Source organism: Rana temporaria, chromosome 7 (assembly GCF_905171775.1).
Source record: "Rana temporaria chromosome 7, aRanTem1.1, whole genome shotgun sequence".
Taxonomy (NCBI): Eukaryota; Metazoa; Chordata; class Amphibia; order Anura; family Ranidae; genus Rana; species Rana temporaria.
Genome location: NC_053495.1, coordinates 89,156,236 through 89,179,022, shown reverse-complemented (window position 1 = coordinate 89,179,022; position 22,787 = coordinate 89,156,236). Strand labels below are relative to the sequence as shown.

The window sequence follows — 22,787 nt, the reverse complement described above, 5'->3', positions numbered from 1 at the left end:
CTAAATCTCTGAACGTGCCTGTCTGTGGTGACAGTGTGTGTTACAGACATTTATTCTAGAATCATAGTTGTAATTGCTAAGATTGTGAGTTTCTTCCTTCTCTGTAAAAAGGAGGTGATGGTCATTTAAAGAGTTAATTGCTTAATTATTGCAGCCCAGTGACAATTGCTCTCATTTTGGTGGCACCTAGCTTGAGTCCTGCAAACTAGAAAATCTTTGTGCAGGGTGCAGCTGAGAGTGGTAAAGTTATGTGACCATGCGGTGTGAGATTGGCCAGTCCTTTTTCACGAGTTGGTGAGAAGGGCAGTGGTATAATACCGCATTTTGTCACAATACCCAGGTGATACACAGAGGAAACACATACTCCTACATAAGTTGTATCTGTTTATCTGCAGTTATTTCTCCTGTACAATCTTCTATGACACACATATCAAAGGATCTTTCTCCTCAGCAGAAAGCACAGGATGGGGATCTAACGTCACACACTGCAGAGCTAGAGTGCAGAGGTCCTTGTAATCTGATGGCTGACTGGAGAGAAGAGAAACTTTCCCCCCTACACAGAATTATAGTGAGATATACACAGCTGCATGCTGGGGGAAAGATTGTCGTCTCCCAGGAGGCTGTTTTGTCAGCCTAATGTTCTATCACTCTCATTCAGGCCCCATACACACGAGAGGATTTATCCGCAGATACGGTCCAGCGGACCGTATCCGCGGATAAATCCTCTCGAGGATTTCAGAAGATTTCTATGCGATGGCGTGTACACACCATCGCATTGAAATCCGCGCTAAAATCCTCTGGCGATGACGTGTCGCGCCGTCGCCGCTATTATGACGCGGCGACGGGCGCGACGCTGTCATATAAGGAATTCCACGCATGCGTCAAATCATTACGACGCGTGCGGGGAATCCCTTTGGACGGATGGATCCGGTGAGTCTGTACAGACGAGCGGATCCATCCTTTGGGATGGACTTCAGCAGATGGATTTGTTGAGCATGTCAGCAAATATTCATCTGCTGAAAATCCATCCCAGGGGAGATTTATCCGAGGATAAATATCCGCAGGAGTGTACACACCATAGAATCTATCCGCTGAAACCCATTTGATGGGATTTATCTGCGGATAGATTCTATGGTGTGTACGGGGCCTCAGAGAGAGGAGAGATCAGAGAGTAACCACACTCAGTAGTTCAAGCTTGTGCATACTATAGAAGAGTGTGCTTTGTTAATTTTTCATGTCTGAAGTTTACAATCACTTTAAAGTAGCCTGTACCCTGTTGTTGTTGTTGTTCAGTTGTTTTAGTCGTGTCCGACTCTTCGTGTCCTCATGGACCATAGCGCACCGGGCCACCCGCTAATGTAACCGGATGACTCCATCCCCTCTTATGTCACATGACATCAGAAGGGGTGGGGTCACTTGGTTACATCACCAGGGGGCCCCACCCTTGCCTTTATAACAGCTGTCAAAGACAAGAGACAGCAGTCGCCAGGAGGCAAAGCTTTTAAAAAAAATCATTTTTTCAGGTCCTTCGGCATGATTGAAGATGGAAGGACATTGTGGGACACTTTTTTTTTTAAAGAAAGGAATTGAGAATTGTCAAAAACTGTGTTGTGGTTTTTACTCTTTGACACTTTTTTTAGTGAATGAGTAGGGGTACAATGTACCCGATACCCGTTCACAAGGGGGCTTTTTAAATTGCGATAAGCCCCCTGTCCGCAAACCCGACAACCAATGGCCAGGGTTGTCGAGAAGAGGCTCTTGCCCATCAAGGGGCACCCCAAAGCACCCTCATGTTGAGGGCAAGCGGCCTGGTATAGTTCAAGAGGGGGGCGCTCGCTTCTCCCCCCGCTTTCCTGGCCTGACAGGCTGCTTGCTCGGATAAGGGTCTGGTATGGATGTTTTTTTTGGGGGGGGGCGCCTTTTTGTTTCTTAATTCTGTCACAGAGTTCCCCTTAACCACTTCAATACACTGTATTATATATTTAGAATTGCACTATACTGTATTATGTATACTACACTAACTGCACTATATATTCTCCACTGTATGATATATACACTACACTGACTGCACTATATACTCTGAAATGTATTATATATACTAAACTGATAGCGCTATATACTCTTCACTGTATTATATATACTACACTGCAAGGACTGCACTATATACTCTTAACTGTATAATATATACTATATGGTCTGCATTATATACATTGCAATGCATTAAATATACTATACGGACTGCACTATATACTCCGAACTGTATTATACAGGGTGGGCCATTTATATGGATACACCTTAATAAAATGGGAATGGTTGATAATATTAACTTCCTGTTTGTGGCACATTAGTATATGTGAGGGGGGAAACTTTTCAAGATGGGTGGTGACCATGGCGGCCATTTTGAAGTCGGACATTTTGAATCCAACTTTTGTTTTTTCAATAGGAAGAGGGTCATGTGACACATCAAACTTATTCGGAATTTCACAAGAAAAACAATGGTGTGCTTGGTTTTAACGTAACTTTATTCTTTCATGAGTTATTTACAAGTTTCTGACCACTTATAAAATGTGTTCAATGTGCTCTGCCAGTGCTACGCTGTGGGCTCTTGCTGAATGAAGCTAGGACAGCCACTGATGCTTCTTCATTAGTGACAGATTTCATGTGTCCACATTTTGGCAAATCCAACACTGAACCAGTTTGACGAAACTTGGCAAGCAGTTTGCTAACTGTAGCATGGGAGATGGGTGGTCTCGTAGGCTGTCTTGCGTTGAAATCTGCTGCAATGACCCTTTTACTGCGTTCACCAGACATCAACACAATTTATATCCACTCCGCAAGTAAACAAAGAGAAACTTGTAAATAACTCATGAAAGAATAAAGTTACGTTAAAACCAAGCACACCATTGTATTCCCAATAAGTTTGATGTGTCACATGACCCTCTTCCTATTGAAAAAACAAAAGTTGCATTCAAAATGGCCAACTTCAAAATGGCCACAACCATCTTGAAATGTTTCCCCCCTCACATATACTAATGTGCCACAAACAGGAAGTTAATATCACCAACCAGTCCCATTTTATTAAGGTGTATCCATATAAATGGCCCACCCTGTATATACTCTACACTCTGAACTGAATTATATATACTATACAGACTGAACTATATACTCTGAACTGTATTATATATACTATATGGACTGCACTATATACTCTGAGTTGCATTATATATATATATATATATATATACACTCTGAACTATATTATATATGCTACACAGACTGCACTATATACTCTGAACTGTATTATATATACTATATGGACTGCACTATATACTCTGAGTTGCATTATATATATATATATATATATATATATATATACACTCTGAACTATATTATATATGCTACACAGACTGCACTATATACTCTGAACTGTATTATATAAATACTTACACTAAATTCACTATATACTCTAAACTGTATTATATACAGCATCTCACAAAAGTGAGTACACCCCTCACATTTTTGTAAATATTTTTATTATATCTTTTCACATGGCAACACTAAAGAAAATTACACTTTGCTACGATGTAAAGTAGTGAGTGTACAGCTTGTATAAAAGTGTAAATTTGCTGCCCCCCTCAAAAAAAACACAGCCATTAATGTCTAAACCGCTGGCAACGAGGAAGGGCTCTCGTTGCCGGCCGGCATTTGTTTTTATGCTTGAAGTTTTTAGAACGATTGTAAGTACAACTTTTATATTTAAATAAACACCCTCAAACTATAGTCTGTTTCTATTCTGGGGAACTACGTGATCTCTGAGTGGAAGGGCTGCCACTCTCTTTTTGTGGAGGATTGGATTCGCTGGATAGCTGGCTCTTCTCCCTTGGATGATTGTGATCAGGATTCCCCCGGATTTGCTATCCCCCGGATTTGTTATCAACGCAGAGCGGTGTATCTTGCTCAAGGCTATTCCCTCTTAGCAATCTGGTAAGAGGCTATCTATGTGGTGGTGGCTTCACTGATTTGTAATACCGTTCACTGTGGTGTTATCAGAATCCAGCTGTAAAGATTCCTGCTGCATATCCTGTGTTTCATATTCATCAGGACATTTATTTTGGACTAATTCATTCATTATTCAACTTTTCAATATTTGATTTTTATGTTTTTATTTATATTGAACATTTCTTTTTCCAGTATCACAGCTGGGTTATAGAGTTGGCGCAGTTTTTTCTTTTCCCCATGTTATTTATGTGTATATGCACTGTTCATTGCTGCCTTCGGTTCTAACACACCCATTTTTTTATTTATTTCATTCATCATATTTCCGGTTAGCGCAAATTTCTTTGTTCCTAACAAAAGTGAGTACACCCCTAAGTGAAAATGTCCAAATTGGGCTCAAAGTGTCAATATTTTGTGTGGCCACCATTATTTTCCAGCACTGCCTTAACCCTCTTGGGCATGGAGTTCACCAGAGCTTCACAGGTTGCCACTGGAGTCCTCTTCCACTCCTCCGTGACAACATCACAGAGCTGAAGGATGTCATAGACCTTGCGCTCCTCCACCTTCCGTTTGAGGATGCCCTACAGATGCTCAATAGGGTTTAGGTCTGGAGACATGCTTGGCCAGACCATCACCTTTACCCTCAGCTTTTTTTTTTAGCAAGGCAATGGTCATCTTGGAGGTGTGTTTGGGGTCGTTATGTCAGAATACTGCCCTGTGGCCCAGTTGCCGAAGGGAGGAGATCATGCTTTGCTTCAGTTTGTCATAGTACATGTTGGCATTCATGGTTGCCTCAATGAACTGTAGCTCCCCAGTGCAGTGTTCCGTCAGATATGGTGACCAGTCATAATCTGTAACGGAAGTGACGTTCCGTCATCGCCATCTTGCTACACCCCGCACTCCTCCACAGTAACGATACACAGAGAAGGGGGCAAGCGGACATCTTGTTACACTCACTGGAGTTTTTGCAATTCACAGTTATTTTTAACAGTAAACTGAGCTTTTATGGTGAAATACAGAATTTAGAAATCCGACGGGCTGTTTACATGTTGAATTTTAAAAGCAGCGTTAAACCTTCTGATCTCAAAGGTTTTCTAATGTGACCTAACAGCGCTGCTTTTATAATTCAACATGTAAACAGTCCTATGGATTTCCAAATACTGTATTTCACCATATATGCTGTTTCCTGTAAAAATATACAGAAAGGCTTCTTCACAGTAGGAGCTGTGAACATGTGGAACTGACTTCCTCAAGAAATAGTTCTGACCTCAGTAGATTGTTTTAAAGAAAGGCCTAGATTCTTCCCAAATGCACAAAATATAGCTGGATACTAGGTAGGTAATTGTTTCTGTCATGGCACAACTTGGCACCAAGCTCCTAGAACCAATCAGTAGAAGGCCTTTAATTGAATGGAATAATGAGTGCTTTTCTATGTATATCCAGCACGTGAGGGGCCCCCAATCTTCCTGAGCCATGTACTAAACATACATCAGAGGCTCCCTGCCTAAACGTGTATTGTCAGTACATAGGCGTCAGCAAGGAAAGCAGTGACCTTCAGCATCAAATATTGTGTTAGCCGATCTGTAATGATATGTGAGTGTCGGTAGCACAGCTTCGTACAAAGACCCGCACGGATGGCCTACAACAGGTTAATTCCAGCTGTCATTCCGCCGTGTGTAGAAGGCGTCGCTAGGGGTTTTCTATACACAGCTAGTCTCGTATGCAAATTCACATCCCCTGATCTCTGACGTCGTATCACACCATGCCATGCCAAGCGCTGCCATTGGACGAAGGGACCTGGCCTCATTGACAACAAAACAACCAGCACGCGCTATTACAAGAGGTCCGGGCGGGGCTTCCCACAAGGACGGGGGCGTGTTCAGAATAGAGGGAGGGGAAACCACTCAGTCCCCATTCCCGCCGCTGCAATTCGCAATTTCCAGAGGCCAGAGCGAGGCTTGACCCGCAACTCCCTGACGTCATCGCTTGGTTTTGGGCGGTGCTGGGGGAACATGGCGTCTCTTTGGTTAGTGACAGGTTGGTGAGTCGGAGAGTGTGACAGGAACCGGGAGGACGGAGCTGCTCCCAGCAGTGAGGGTGTGATCTGCCGGACCTCCAGCTCTCGTATGGAAACAGGCGAGCTGAGCATGGAGAACATGGAGACCTTAACGGAGCTGGGCGATGAGCTGACCCTGGGAGATATTGATGGTGAGTAAGGGGTGTGTGTGAGGACTACAGGGACGCACCGACTACATCAGGAGTAGGCAGCCTGGGGCCCTCCAGCTGTTGTGGAACTAAATTTCCCATGAGGCATTGCAAGGCTGGCAGCTACAATTACTCCCAGAGGCATAATGGGACTTGTAGTTCTGCAACAGCAGAAGGGCCCTAGGTTGCCTACCCCTGTACTACATGAACACAGACTACATTGCCACTTTCACCCAGTTGCCACCTGTGGCACACGTGTTCTGCACACTGGCAAGTTCCAAAAGGGGAAGATTCACTTGTTTGCCCCCCCCCCCCCTCAGCTGTTACATTTGGCACCTTTGGGGGGGGCGGGTACCTGTTTTTGACAGGTACTCATCCCCACACCCGGTCTCATGGAAGTTCGCCTTCACCGCCACTGGGCCATTCAGAAAATGCAGCACGCTTTGCGCATGTGCAGTAGGGAGCCGGCAGTGAAGCCACAAGGCATCACTGCCAGTCAGCCTTATGGGGAATGGCTACAGTATTTGTAGCTGCTGACTTTATATTTTTGGAGGGGGTGCTGGAGCTCTGCTTCAAGGACCCTTTCACACATTTCATCAGTTCAGTCACATTTAAAAAAAATAAAAATAATAATGTACAGTTTGTCATCGGTTGTTACATCCTTCACTTGAGTCTTTAACCACTTGAGTCCAGGAGCCAAAAACGGACTGCTTGACTGTTTATAGGGTCACACCAATACAGCGAGCACAAGTACCAATACTTTTGGTCAAGTACTCACCGATACCTTTTTGAGGTATGATTTGAGCCCATACAAAAAGAAGGGGCTCCAATTACACTGCAAAGTATCGCATGCGATTATGTATAGGCTCAAATCGCACCACAAAGGTATCATATTCAGGTATCTTAGCATTTGCACGACTACAAATGCTTAGTATTTGTCCAATCCGTTTGTTTTTTAATGGAAGAAAAATACGTCTTTGATCCGTTCCAAAAAACAGATGGTGACAGACGCCGATATAAATAGATGATGGGCCGTTTTGGATCCGTTTTTCAATAGAGATGCATCAATGTCCATTTTTGTCAACAAATGGATGAAAAACTGACAAACGGTTTGCATGTGTGAAAAATGCCTAAAAGAATTCTGGTGTTTTCTTCACTTCATGTAAAGGTCCATCAGTTACCTAAACATGCTGTACATAGACCTTGCAACCAAAGATCTGCATGCTTCTGGACACCACAAGGTGTGAGCTTGCTATCACTGATGTTCTATGTACACTGCTCAAAAAAGGAACACTTTGAAAACATATCAGATCTCAATGGGCAAACATCTCATGCTGCATATCTATACTGATATGGACTGGGTAATGTGTTAGGAATTAAAGTATGGCACATCATTTGATGGAAACAAAAATTATCCACCTACAGGGGGCTGAATTCAAAGACACCCCGAAAATCAAAGTGAAAAAATTATGCAGCAAGCTAGTCCATTTTGCTGAAATCTCATTTCAACAACTCAAAATGGTCCTCAGCAGTTTGTATGGCCCCCCAAGTGCTTGTATGCATGCCTGACAACATCAGGGCATGCTCCTAATGAGACGACGGATGGTGTCCTGGGGTATTTCCTCCCAGATCTGGACCAGAGCATCACTGAGCTCCTGAACAGACTGAGGTGCAACCTGGCGGCACCGCATGGACCGAAACATAATGTCCCAGAGGTGTTCTTTTGGATTAATGTCAGGGGAGCGTGGGGGCCATTCAATGGTATCAATTTCTTCATCCTCCAGGAACTGGCTGCATGCTATCGAACCCAGGACCAACCAGCGCAGGGTTTGACAATGGGTCCAAGGATTTCATCCCGATACCTAATGGCAGTCAGTGTACCATTGTGTAGCCTGTAGAGGTCTGTGCGTCCCTCCATGGATATGCTTCCCCAGACCATCACTGACCCACCACCAAACCGGTCATGCTGAACGATGTTACAGGCAGCATAAAGTTCTCCGTGGCTTCTCCAGACCCTTTCACGTCTGTCACATATGCGCAGGGTGAACCTGCTCTCATCTGTGAAAAGTATGGGGCACCAGTGGCAGACCTACCAATTCTGGTGTTCAATGGAAAATGCCAATCGAGCTCCACAGTGTCCGGCAGTGAGCACAGAGCACAGTAGAGGACGTCGGGCCCTCAGGCCACCCCAATGAAGTCTGTTTCTGATTGTTTGGTCAGAGACATTCACACCAGTGGCCTGCTGGAGGTCATTTTGTAGGGCTCTGGCAGTGCTCCTCCTTGCACAAAGGAGCAGATACCGGTCCTGCTGATGGGTTAAGGACCTTCTTTGGCTCTGTCCAGCTCTCCTTGAGTAACTGCCAGTCTCCTGGAATCTCCTCCATCCTCTTAAGACTGTGCTGGGAGACACGGCAAACCTTCTGGAAATGACACGTATTGATGTGCCATCCTGGTGGAGTTGGACTGCCTGTGCAACCTTTATAGGGTCTAAGTATCGCCTCGTGCTACCAGTAGTGACACTGACCCTAGCCAAATGCAAAACTAGTGAAAAACAGTCAGAAAATATGAGTAGGGAAAAAAAATGCCAGACACCTCCACCTGAAAAAAACATTCCTGTTTTGGAGGTCGTCTCATTGTTGCGCATCTAGTGCACCTGCTGTTAATTTCAATTAACAGTAAAGCAGCTGAAACTGATCAACAACTGCCTCTGTATACACCACCCCCCACCTCTGCTACTTAAGGCCCCTTTCAGACGTCCGCTCCGTCTGTCCGCTCATTACAAGTCCGTTAACGGACTTGTAATGAATCCCTGTGGGAACGCGTCCGTTAGCGGATGGAGCATCCGCTAGCGTCCGCGTCAGTCGGGATCCGCTTTTCCGAACGGAAGAAACCCTATTTTTCTTCCGTTCGGCGGAGCGGAACTGATGCAGACGGACAGACGGTCCGTCTGCATCAGGTTCCCCATAGGGGACAGCGGAGCAGAGGCAGGGCGGTCCCTGCACTGTGTGCGGGGACCGCCCTATCCGCCGACAGCTGAGCGGGGATCCCCGCTGAGCCGACGGAGACACACGGAGCGGAAACGGTCCACTCCGTGTGAAAGAGCCCTTACTGACCAGATCAATATCCCAGGAGGTCTGATTCAAAAGTTTTCCTTTAATTTTTTTTGAGCAGTGTATATTGTGTACAATCTGTAGATCGGGGCATGCTTGGAGCTCACATATAGTCTGATATTGATACAAGCTTTCATTTATAGCACAGCTTGCTTGTATTGGGCACAAAATACACTTCTGTGTATCAGGAATAATATGAACTGTGCTGCCATTGAGAATATCTCGGCATTTAGCAGTGATGTACTTCTTAGGTGATTTGGTTGAAAAGACCATTCGGTTCAACTAACAAATGGGAGATTGTATTATTTAGCATAGGCCCTCATTTTGAGGCCTCTTTTTGGTGCGTTTTTAGGGGTGTAGTGCCATATAGTAGTATTTTTTGGATGTAGAATTGGCCTCATAGGCTTTTATTAGGGGAGCGCCTGAAACGCAAGCTCTCCCATTGTAGTCACTGTTGGGGAAAAATGTCGGAATGTGCTTCAAATGTAGCTCATGTACCTTTTCGGGCTACAGACGCCTGATCGCTCAAATGTGAACAGGGATAATGTAAAAGTATGGGATTGAGATAGAATTGTATTTGTGTACGATTCATATTAAAATGCAGGCTTTAGATGATGGAGGACTTTCAAATATTCTTTAGAGCTTTGTATGGAAACTCTTTATAGGAGCAGAAAGACGTCAGTGGTTTCATTCATTAGTCGGGAAGGTGACTCACTAAGGTGGGTGCAGTTTGTTGTCACATGAGGACGTTTGCTGGGCTGGTAGGGGAATATTATCATGAGAAATAGAGAGGTTTTCTCTGGATTTTCGATGTGGTGGCTGTTATTACAGCTATTTATATGGTAAACAGCAATTTACACAACACTTTACGTATTGTACATTCACATCAGTTCCTGTCCTCAAAGACCTTACATAATGTTACAGAGACAATAATAAAAGAAGAAAAATCAATGAAAGGTGCGTTTTTAATGATAATAAAAAATATATATAGATTTCTATGCATTTTTGGCAGTGTTTCTGTTACTCTGTGTTTCAAAGATGGTAAATCGGTTGACTAATCTCCTATTGAAGTCTATGGGGCCAAAAACGCACTATGCTGCACCATAAAAAATAATGGGCCAAATTCAGGTACATTTGCGTATCTTTGTGCCGACGTAACATTGAGAGGCAAGCTGAGTATTCACAAAGCACTTGCTTCCATATTTACGCCAGCGTAACGTAAATAGGCCGGTGTAAGCTCGCCTAATTCAAAGTAGGCAGGTAGTGGGCATGTTGTCTTAAAATGAATCGTGACCCCCATGTAAATGCATGGCCGTACGAACGGCGCATGCGCGCGCATGCCCAGAATCACGTCACATATCCTCCCTAAGATACGACGGCTCAATGCGTACGACGTGAACGTAACCTACGCCCAGCCCCATTCACGTACGACTTACGTAAACAACGTAAAATACGACTCTGTTCCCGCGCCCATACCTTAACATGACTTACCCCTGCTTTAGGTGGGATAACTTTACGCCGGACGTACACCTTACGTAAACAGGGTAGCTTACTGTGACGGGCGCAAGTACAGTCGTGAATCGGCGTATCTAGGTCATTTACATATTCGAAACGTAAATCAACGGAAGCGCCCCCAGCGGCCAGTGTAAATATGCACCCAAGATACGACGGCGTAGGAGACTTACGTCGGTTGGTTGGAGCCGGAATTCGGGCGTATCTGGTTTTAAGAATACGGCGCATACTAGAACTTACGCGGCGTATAAGAAGATACGTCGGCGTAAGTCGTTCCTGAATCCGGCCCAATGTGTTTTCATTATCGTGCATGGCTGTGCCACAGCGGAAAGTGCACTAGTATGAACAGGGCCTAATTGATCTTTCAGTTTATATTTTCCAAGTACATTAAAACAAAAGATGTGCAGTCTTAAGGCCCGATTAGAAGTGCTTTGCAATTGTAATTACCATTCGCGCCCGATAATGTGCTTATGATAATGATGTTATTATTAATAATACATGTTATTGGCGCATTTGTGTTTTACTTGTTTGCCTCGCGTTAAATAACGTTTGCTAGACACTTCCTCTGTTAGGTTTCTATTGTATGGTTTCTTGTACTATCATCTTGTTTGGTAATGCATCTCAAATGCGCGGTAAACACATTTTGACATGAATGGAGGCATGAATATGTTGACATGAATGGAGTGGAAAAGCTAGCCAAAGGCCACATGCTGGGCATATTATGGTGTGAAGCACTGTGAACGTGACCAACTCTCAAAAAATGCTAGCTGCCCACTTGTAATGCGAATGCAATACCTTCAATAATTTAAAACTGACCTTTCACTAAAAATTACATCGGCATACAACTCTGCATTCTGGTATCAAATCATGTTACAATATTTGGTTAAACATTTTGTTGCTTTTTTCTTTTAATTACAGTTTTTTTCCCCCCACTTCCTACTAGAGGGAGGTACTGGTGATATAGCCCTGGCCTCACAGCTGCATCTTGGGAAGCCTACATCACCAGTTCCTGGGAAATTTCCTCCATAAACTGAGAAATCTCAGGGTACAAGCAGAGTTCCCGGAAGTAAAGGGAGATTGTTTCATCTGCACATAGTAGGGGGGAGAAAAATAAGGTATGCAAAGAATAAAAAGCCCACAATTACCTCTAATCTGTTTGTAAATTGCCATGATTCAACATCTCTAAGATCCTTTTCACACTGAGGTGCTCAAAAAAGCTGTGCGCTTTTTAAGGCAACGTGATCTTAAAAAAAAAAAAGAGCCATTTTGCGGCACCTCCGTCCATTGAAATTAATGGGGTGTTTTTGAGGTGCATATTAAGCAAAAATACTGCTTGCAGGACATTTTGCACACCGCCATAGTGTGAAAGCATCCAATAGACCTGAACGGGTAGCAGTTTTCAGGTGATGTTTTCAGTGCAAAAGTGCCTCGGTATGAAAGCGGTCTAAAGGTGCCTTTTATTTAACTTTATTTAACCACTTGACAACTGGGCACTTAAACACCCTTAATAACCAGACCAATTTTCAGCTTCCGGTGCTCTCACATTTTTAATGACAATAACTCAGTCATACAACACTGTAACCAAATGAAATTTTTGTCCTTTTTTTTTTCCCCCACAAATAAAGCTTTCTTTTGGTGGTATTTGATCACCTCTGCGGTTTTTATTTTTTTCGCTATAAATGAAAAAAGAACGAAAATTTTGAAAAAAAATGAATTTTTCTTCATTTCTATTATAAAATTTTGCAAAAAATGAAATTTTCTTCATAAATTTGGCCTAAAATGTATACTGCTACATATCTTTGGTTAAAAAAAAAAAAAAAATTTGGATATTTAGTCTGGGTGAAAGTTATAAGGTCTATAAGTTATGGTACCAATTACTGAAAATTGATCAATTTGATCACATCTGATGTACTGACAGCCTCTCTCATTTCTTGAGACCCTAACGTTTTTTTCCACAAAAGTTTCATATTAGCAGGTTATTTCTCACACACAGCATATGCATACCACAAATTACACCCCAAAACACATTCTGCTATTCCTCCCGAGTATGGCGATACCACATGTGTGAGACTTTTACACAGTGTGACCACATACAGAGGCCCAACAAGCAGGGAGCACCATCAGGCGTTCTGGAACACCCAGACCAATTCTGACATTCCTCTCCTACATGGAAAAATCATCATTTTTTTGCTAGAAAATTACATAGAACCCCAAAACATTATATATGCTTTTTTAGCAAAGACCCTAGAGAATACAATGGCGGTCGTTGCAACTTTTTATTGCGCATGGTATTTGCACAGCAATTTTTCGAACGCATTTCTTTGGGAAATAAAACAGTTTTGTGCGTTTAAAAAAACAAAAAAAACATTAAAGTTAGCCCAATGTTTTTGCATAATATGAAAGATGAAGTTACGCCGAGTAAATAGATACCCAACATGTCACCCTTCAATATTGCACACGCTTGTGGAATGGCGCCAAACTTTGCTACTTAAAAATCCCCTTAGGTGACTTACGTGCACGTTCGCTTCTGTATACGAGCACGCGGGAACAGGGGCGCTTTAAATGTTATTTTTTTTTATTTTTATTGTTCATTTTACTTTTATTTTAGTTTGACACGTTTTTCCCCAAAAATAAATGTTTTGATTACTTTTATTCCTATTACAAGGAATGTAAACATCCCTTGTATAGGAATATAGTATGACAGGTCCTCTTTACAGTGAGATATGGGGTCAATAAGACCCCACATCTCACCTCTAGGCTGGAAAAAAAAAAAAAAAAAGATCCTGGCTTCGATCGCAGCGGTGAGTCAGAAGAAGCACCTGGAGGGCGAAGGGAGTGGGGACGTCCCCTTTTGCCTCCCGTAAGAACGATCAAGAGGTGGAACAGCCGCCATGATCGTTCTTATAGTGTAAAGAATCGCCGGCTGAAAAAAATGATATCTGAATGATGCCTGTAGCTGTAGGCATCATTTAGATATCCCTGCACAAAGTCAAGGACCTCATATGACGTGGGCGGGAAGTGGTTAAAACGCATTTTTTTCCCCAGAGCATTGGCCGGGGTATTGCAAAGTATTGTGCGGGGGGTATTGCAGAGTATTGTGCGGGGGTATTGCAGATTTTTAGCGTAGGGGGTACTGCAGAGTATTGCGCGCGCGCGGGGGGGTACTGCAGAGTATTGCGCGCGCGCGGGGGGGTACTGCAGAGTATTGCGCGCGCGCGGGGGGGGTACTGCAGAGTATTGCGCGCGCGGGGGTACTGCAGAGTATTGCGCGCGCGGGGGTACTGCAGAGTATTGCGCGCGCGCGGGGGGGTACTGCAGAGTATTGCGCGCGCGCGCGGGGGGGTACTGCAGAGTATTGCGCGCGCGCGCGGGGGGGTACTGCAGAGTATTGCGCGCGCGCGGGGGGGTACTGCAGAGTATTGCGCGCGCGCGGGGGGGTACTGCAGAGTATTGCGCGCGCGGGGGGGTACTGCAGAGTATTGCGCGCGCGCGGGGGGGTACTGCAGAGTATTGCGCGCGCGCGCGGGGGGGGTACTGCAGAGTATTGCGCGCGCGCGGGGGGGTACTGCAGAGTATTGCGCGCGCGCGGGGGGGTACTGCAGAGTATTGCGCGCGCGGGGGGGTACTGCAGAGTATTGCGCGCGCGGGGGGGGTACTGCAGAGTATTGCGCGCGCGGGGGGGTACTGCAGAGTATTGCGCGCGCGGGGGGGTACTGCAGAGTATTGCGCGCGCGGGGGGGTACTGCAGAGTATTGCGCGCGCGGGGGGGGTACTGCAGAGTATTGCGCGCGCGGGGGGGTACTGCAGAGTATTGCGCGCGCGGGGGGGTACTGCAGAGTATTGCGCGCGCGGGGGGGGGGGGGTACTGCAGAGTATTGCGCGCGCGGGGGGGGGGGGGTACTGCAGAGTATTGCGCGCGCGGGGGGGGGTACTGCAGAGTATTGCGCGCGCGGGGTGGGGTGCTGCAGAGTATTGCGCGCGCGGGGGGGGTACTGCAGAGTATTGCGCGCGCGGGGGGGTACTGCAGAGTATTGCGCGCGCGCGGGGGGGTACTGCAGAGTATTGCGCGCGCGCGGGGGGGTACTGCAGAGTATTGCGCGCGCGCGGGGGGGTACTGCAGAGTATTGCGCGCGCGCGGGGGGGGTACTGCAGAGTATTGCGCGCGCGCGGGGGGGTGCTGCAGAGTATTGCGCGGGGGGGGGGTACTGCAGAGTATTGCGCGCGCGCGGGGGGGGTACTGCAGAGTATTGCGCGCGCGCGGGGGGGTGCTGCAGAGTATTGCGCGCGCGCGGGGGGGTGCTGCAGAGTATTGCGCGCGGGGGGGTGCTGCAGAGTATTGCGCGCGGGGGGGTGCTGCAGAGTATTGCGCGCGGGGGGGTGCTGCAGAGTATTGCGCGCGGGGGGGGTACTGCAGAGTATTGCGCGCGGGGGGGTACTGCAGAGTATTGCGCGCGGGGGGGTACTGCAGAGTATTGCGCGCGGGGGGGGTACTGCAGAGTATTGCGCGCGGGGGGGGTACTGCAGAGTATTGCGCGCGGGGGGGTACTGCAGAGTATTGCGCGCGGGGGGGGTACTGCAGAGTATTGCGCGCGGGGGGGGTACTGCAGAGTATTGCGCGCGGGGGGGGTACTGCAGAGTATTGCGCGCGGGGGGGGTACTGCAGAGTATTGCGCGCGGGGGGTACTGCAGAGTATTGCGCGCGCGGGGGGGTACTGCAGAGTATTGCGCGCGCGGGGGGGGTACTGCAGAGTATTGCGCGCGCGGGGGGGGGTACTGCAGAGTATTGCGCGCGCGGGGGGGGTACTGCAGAGTATTGCGCGCGCGGGGGGGTACTGCAGAGTATTGCGCGCGCGCGCGGTACTGCAGAGTATTGCGCGCGCGGTACTGCAGAGTATTGCGCGCGCGCGCGGTACTGCAGAGTATTGCGCGCGCGCGCGGTACTGCAGAGTATTGCGCGCGCGGTACTGCAGAGTATTGCGCGCGCGCGCGCGCGGTACTGCAGAGTATTGCGCGCGCGCGCGCGGTACTGCAGAGTATTGCGCGCGCGCGCGGTACTGCAGAGTATTGCGCGCGCGCGCGGTACTGCAGAGTATTGCGCGCGCGCGCGGTACTGCAGAGTATTGCGCGCGCGCGCGGTACTGCAGAGTATTGCGCGCGCGCGCGGTACTGCAGAGTATTGCGCGCGCGCGGTACTGCAGAGTATTGCGCGCGCGCGGTACTGCAGAGTATTGCGCGCGCGCGGGGGGGTACTGCAGAGTATTGCGCGGGGGGTATTGCGCGGGGAAGGTATTGCAGGGGTTAATGCAGGGATGGCTGAGCAGGGATGGATGAATCTGTGACTGCATAACGTCCTCCCAGAGTTAAGCAACCACCTTGTCGCCGTTATTTGACGGCGGCTGGTGGTTAAGTGGTTAATTTTATTGGGTCGAGTAAACAATTTACAGACAGAATTATATAGATTGAGGGACCATCTATATGTTAACAGAAGTTTACAGTTGATGCCTTTAGTCGTTCTGTCAAATTTAAATTTGACCGTTCATGGCCATTGCAGAAGACCGGCAATCAGTTTTGGGTTGACTACCAGCTTATAGCTCCATTCACACTGAAGCTCATAAAAAGAAAAAAAAAAAATACCCAAACTCGCAAACATTTCAGTTTAACAGCCCATAAACTCTCCTCCTATGATATCTTATGTGTCCATATTCACACATGGATGTATTTCGACGTTGATCAGCAGGGGCGTTTATGGGCTGTTGTCTGAACGCCTTAAAATCGCATTCAAGAGCAGTCCCGAAAATGCCAGACACTGGTAAAAGCTGTTAAACGTGGGTTAACGCTGTAAGCAGAGCGTTAAGACTCGTCAGCCGGTTCTCTGCCTCTATTCAAAATCAATGGTTCCCTATGGGAGCCCATTAATTTGAATAGGCGTTGCATCAGAAGTCTGATCATGATCTGACTTGCTGGTGCGACTTGTGTGCTGAGGATGTAGGGGAACCCCCGCTAAAATGAAAAAAATTGGAGTCCCCCCCCCCCCCCTCCCGGACGATACCAGACCCTTCTGTCTGGTATGGATTTTAAGGGGAACCCCCATGCCCCAAAAATTGGCGTGGGCCCCCCAAAATCCATACCAAACCCTTATCCGAGCACGCAGCCAGGAGGTCAGGATGTGGGGGGGGGGGGGGGGTGAGCAAGCGCGCCCCCCCCATATTCTGCACCATACCAGGCCGCATGCCCTCAACATGGGGGGTGGGTGCTTTGGGGCATGTGGCCTGGTATGGTCCAGAAGAGGGGGCTCGCTCACCCCCCCCCATCCTGACCTGTCGGGCTGCGTGCTCGAATAAGGGTGTGGTATGTATTTTGGGGGGGACCCATGCCATTTTTTTCGGCATTAGAGTTCCTCTTAATATCTATACCCGACCAAAAGGTCTGGCATTGCCCAAAAAGGGGAACCCCCACGCCAATTTTTTATTTTGGCGGGGGTTCCCCTTCATTCTCGGCACACAAGTCAGATTATTATGATCCGAGTTCTTGTGCTAATTCTATTCAAATCAATGGGCTACTAAACGCGCGTTGACGCCAATGCAAAACGCTGATAAAAATCGCAGAATTTTCCTGCCGGCAATCCAATGTCCAGAACCATTTTGTGTGCATAGAGCTTTAGAGCTCTAGTTCTTTTTCTGTTTATTAAAAGTCAACAGCTTCTAACCCTTTCACTGCCAGAGAAATTTTTTATTTTTTTTTGCACACGTTTAAAAAAATCATTTCTCTTATCGTCCATGGACGGACACAGCTCCTTAAATCTTGACAAGTGGGTTATGTTCCCTGTTTACAGGAGAGGACTAGGCAGAAACATGTTAAATAGTTAAATACATGTTACATTAACAGAGTTGAACAGCCCCGCCCAGGGGGCGGTCCCTCCAGACATAACCCTCCTCACTGCAGCTTGCAGCCTCAGTTTCGTTCTGCCTAGCAAAGGAGAAGGACGTATGGCTCCCTTTGGGCCCAGCGCCCTGAGGAGAAATTTTATTTTATTTTACTTTACTTTTTCTTGAAGAATCTTCTTTCAACTGTTGGCTGAGAGACAGGCTGGATATTATAGATCCTTGTAGTCTACTCAGTCCGACCAGCAAGCGTGGGCACACCTTTGCAAAGAGGCTTGGTCTGCCACGCCATACCTCATGACTCCTGAGGTGGCCGGTGAGCTTTGCTCCGAGGTCCACATATGACTGAGCTGTGGTGTTGCCTCAATCACAGTGGACCGGGCCGACAGCTACCTCCATTGCGGTTGTAGTTCTGTCAGGAATGCGTCAGCGAGTCCTCGCTTGGACGGGTAAGTACAGTCCCTCCTGCTTCGGTGGGTTGGCACGGCTGGGCATTCCTGGGGTTCGGGGGTCCCTTCCCCTTACTTCCCTGCTCCTTTCCCTTGCTGCATTGCTAACATTGCCGCTGTCAGGGGGGAGGGGGCCTTTCTGAGGGGACTGTGTTATCTGGCCTGTGTTTTTTCTTTTTTGTATTGGGCTTTCCTGTGAGGTAAAAAGCCCTGTGATGAGCACAGATGTTTATGATTATACTTCAGCAGACGCTGACTGATTGGTGACACCTGTAATGGTTTTGCTTTTTATGCTGTATCTGTGACTTGTCCTTAAATAAAACAGCCCTATGAGGCTTTTCCTGTTTAAACACAGGTCCCTGCAAAAGTTACCTCACGGTTCTTTTCCTCACAGGCAGCGCTGTGCAGTCTCCTCCTAGTCCCCTGGTTACACCTGGTCAGCGCAGCAAGTGGGTGAGAGGCCCTGAATAGGGCTCTAGGAGCTTTTGTCTATTTGTATGGACAGGTGTGCATATTATAATACACACTATATGTAAATATTGGAGTCAGTATCTGGGTCCTTCCCCACATGCTGGTGGTGGCAGCAGGTGTTGGCACCTGTGATTCCCACAGAGTTTTTATTGTTAGTCCTGGACACAGTTTGTGCCAGGGTGGGGGTGGACTGCGGGCGGGCGGTAAAAGAGTGCCCCCTTCCCCCGTTATCCCCTGGGGAATGCTCTGTTATGGAGCCATGGACTAGGTACCTAGTTTAAAAAAAAAAAAAAAAAAAAAAAAGGCAGAATAAGGCATTTATGGGTGCGCTTTTTACTGCTGCAAGGGACTCTCCTAAGCTGCATAGTGCAGCTGGGTTTCCGCTGAGGGCTCGGTCTTTTTTGGATCACACAAATCAGACCGCTGTGTAGGTTTTTCCTTCTGTGCCCTTCTTTGATAATTTCTGAGATGCGGAATGAGAAAAGCCACTGAGGGCTTTTGTAGTCCCTCACCGCCGGGCGGGAACCCCTACTTGTCTGGATCTGACTGATAGAAGATCCGAAGTACTGACCCGTTCCATGTTTACCATGCTGGGGTCTGGCTTGCGGCCTATTGTGGCCACTACACTGGGGTCTCAGTGGTCGCTGGCGCTATTTTTTGGGAGATTTTTCAATTACATTGAAAACTCCCATTGGCGCCCATTTTGTCGTAGCCACGCTATGGCGCAGCTTACATTGTGCTGGCCTTTTTCCTGTGGCCGCGTTCTGAACGCTCGGCGGCCATCTTGGAGTAGTCCTGACCCCTAGTGCTGTATACAACTCACAGAGTGAGCATTTTGCACCAGACAGTGGAGGAGCACCGACTCTCTCCTGAGGTTATTAGCCTAGCAGACCAGCTGGTCCAGGGCCTCATCTCATATAGGTCTGTGATGCTTCATTGAATGCTGCGCCCTTGTTATCCAGGGCGTCTGTTTCAGAATGGTTTTATGCACACGGTGGTGTAGTGCTTAACTCCATTACTTGGCAGCAAAAGAGTCATTGGTTCGAATCTGCACACTGACGCCAATCTGCCTGGAGCTTGCATTGTCGCTCCCTGTGTCTGTGTGGGTTTCCTCCGGGTACTCCGGTTTCCTCCAAAGACATGTGTGCATACACCTACATAATATACATACACACTATGTGTGTGTATTATTTAGGGGCAACCCTCCCAGGCCGTCAAAGGCCCAGCTGGGGGACTAATCTGTCCCTGGGTGCATAAGCCGATCACGCCGGCACCCAAATCCTGCCAATGTATATAGCCTTCCCTCCCTGTCTCTAGGTGGGAGGGGCGGCTTGCAGGTTCACAATTCAGTGAAACCTCCCTGCTCTCCGACTAGTGGGTCTGCGAGGTCGTCTCTTCGGAGTACTAGATAGGGTTTCCTCCTATCCACAGAACAAAGTTCTGTCCTTGTGTCTTCCCCTCCCGGCACGTCGGTCTGCCTTGGGCAGTGTGGGATTTGCTAAGCTGCAAGGTAATTTTACCTTTCCTGCAGGACGAGAGTTTTGGGGTTTTCTATGGGCCTCAGGCCCTAAATACCTTTGTGAACGTCGGGTAGTTCCGCATGGAATCCATTTGTTCGGTGGTAGCTGCGCTTCATCCGGGGGATGTCCTGACGTCCTCGGACATCAGGGACGCATACATGCATGTCCCGTTTTGCACATGTCACAGTGTTTTTTTCTGTGCTTCGTGATGAGAGAAGGGTCTCTGTCAGCCTGTGGCCCTCCCTTTTGATCTGGCGTCAGCACCATGGGTTTTCAGCTAGGAGCTCGCACTTATTTGAATTTTGTTGGGACAGCGAGGCTTTGCCTCATTGGCTACTTTGACGACTTTCTTCTGAGAGCAGCTTCTGTCTCCGACCTAGTGGATGGGTTATTCCCATTCAGACCCTCCGAAGATTCGGGTGGATGTTAAACGTTTAGGCCAGAAAGTGTAGCTCAGTGGCAGCAAGCCTGCCCTACATGTGTGCGACCCAGGGTTCAAATTATGGGCATGCTAGGTTCCGACTCAGCGTAGGAGTATCTAGTGTTGATCCAGACTCCTCAGTGGCAAAGGTCCTTCTTCCCCTGGAGAAATTGCAGACTCTTCAGTCTGCGGAGAAGGTATTGGCATCACGCAATCGGTCTTCTCTCCGGGCGCCTGCTGGTTCAGGGTCTGTGGGTAGCCTCCTTCAAGGTGGTACTGTATGCCCAGTTCCACACCCTGGTTTTCCAGTGGAACTACTGTCCAGGTGGTAAAAATCTCTTGTCTCTGAAATCATTAGATTCCTGTGCGCCACCTAGTCAGAGTCTCTCTGAGTTGGTGACAGAGATTCCCGACTCTTCGGTCCGGGAAGTTGTTCCTTCCTTCCAGTGGTCGGTGTTTACGACGAATGCCAGCTCACGGGTTGTGAACCTGGAGGTTCACAAAACCGGGGGGTCCAGTCGGCCCTGAGTCGCTGGACTTGCGTGGACCTATGACCACACCTCCTTGAATGTGTCTGGTCTCGGTAGCTACCCAGGGTCGGGCCTGGCTAGTGCCTGGTGGAAGACCGCCTGGGAATACCAGGTGCTGTCTACTGTTCATTGTCCTACTATTTTAGGCGATCAGGCTATGCTTCTCCTTGTGGTCGACCAATCTGGTTTCAGCCGGACAACGCCACGGCCGTGGCTTCAGTCTACCATCAGGTATGCCGGCAGGCAGACTACTGGAGTCGCCAGATGCTGGACCAGGGCGACTGGTCTTTGTGCTTGGGGTGTTTCGGCTCCCTTGCAGGAGGTGAGCCTCACATGGCATGGATCTCCTGGCAGCTTGTCTCCGCCGCAAGGGTGTCAGTTAGTGGCCAGGTCTAGTGATCTTGTACAGACGCGTCAGTCGCGCTGGTGGCCCTGTGTTGTCTGTATCGGTGATTTTTTGCCATTCCTCCATGGTAGTTGCTTCCTTGGCCGCTCCACAGAGTGGATGCTGAGGAGATCCCGATGATTCTAATCGCTCCAGATTAATCTCGGCGTCCTTGGTACGCTGATATCGGGCGCCTGGTAGCGGAGGCACCCTGGCGATTGCCAGGGCAGGAGGTTCCTGTCTCAAGGTCCCATACTTCCTCCTGTTGTACAGTCACTGACTTGCTTAACATGGTTATTGGAAGCCAGACTTTAGGTGACCAGGGTCTGTCTGACTCGGTCATCTCAACAGGGCACCGTAGTCTTCTTCCGGAGGATCTACCGTCGCACCTCTCTTGGTGCGAAGGGATGGAGTGACGTCCACGGGCGTACTTTCAATGTCCAGGGTCCTGCTGTTTTTAAAGCTTGGATTGGATCTAAAAATTGCTTAAAGCACCGTTTGGGGGCAGATTTCAGCCTTGGCTGTGTTCTTTTAGTGGCCTTTTTGCGGCCCGTTCCCTGGTGGGTCCCCTTTTTTTGTGTGCAAGGGGTTTGTCATATACTTTCCCCTCTTGGCCCATCTCTTCCCCCATGAGTTTTGACTCTGGTGCTCTCGGTTCTTCAGGAACCTTCCTTTTGGAAACATCAGAGAGATTTTCTCTTGACACTATCTCAGAAGGTGGCCCCTTTAGTGGCCTTTACCTCTGTTAGAGGGGTTTCTGAGTTGGCGGTCTTGTCTTGCAAGCCGCCATGCTTGATCCCCCATAAGGATTAGGTGATGGTGCGCCCGCGACCTTCCCTTCTTCCGAAGGAGGTTTCGGCCTTTCATACTTTAGGCGTGGTACGCGCTTTGCGGGTATACCAGCCTACTACGGCTCCATTTCGGAGCTTCTGACTCTCTTTTGTGTCGGTGTCTGGTCCACAAAAGGGCCTGGCGGTCTCGTCGACCACCATTTCTCGGTGGATCGGGCAGGCCGTCATACAGGCCTATGCTCCTAAGGGCGGGCCCCCCTTTCCGGTCCCGGCACTTTCGACCAGGGCAATTGGTGCTTCCTGGGTTTTTTTTTTTTTTTTCCCGACATCATGCGTCGGTCTCACAGGTGTGCGAGGCGGCGATTTGCTCGTCCGTTCACGCTTTTTCCAGAATTTACATGGTTGCTGTGAGTGCATCTTATGATGTTTTTTTCAGCCGCTAGTTTTTGCCGGCGGCTGTTTAAAGTTGCACCTCCTCCGTTGAGGAGCTCTGCTTGTTTTGGGGTGAAGTTAAAA

At 48.0% G+C, this 22,787-nt stretch overlaps 1 protein-coding gene across 4 annotated transcripts in view; it reads left to right on the top strand.

Moving 5' to 3' along the window:
* The first annotated feature begins 5,936 nt into the window (after positions 1 to 5,936).
* Positions 5,937 to 22,787, top strand: part of SREBF2 (sterol regulatory element binding transcription factor 2) — a 156,872-nt gene continuing 140,021 nt past the window's right edge. For 3 of the 4 annotated variants that reach the window (XM_040359631.1, XM_040359629.1, XM_040359630.1), the window contains exon 1: positions 5,938 to 6,204. In XM_040359631.1, the coding sequence (XP_040215565.1) occupies positions 6,123 to 6,204 (82 nt within the window). In that variant the 5' untranslated portion in view covers positions 5,938 to 6,122. Of the gene's footprint in view, positions 6,205 to 22,787 lie in introns of all 4 variants that reach the window. The other variant, XM_040359628.1, reaches the window with a different exon arrangement.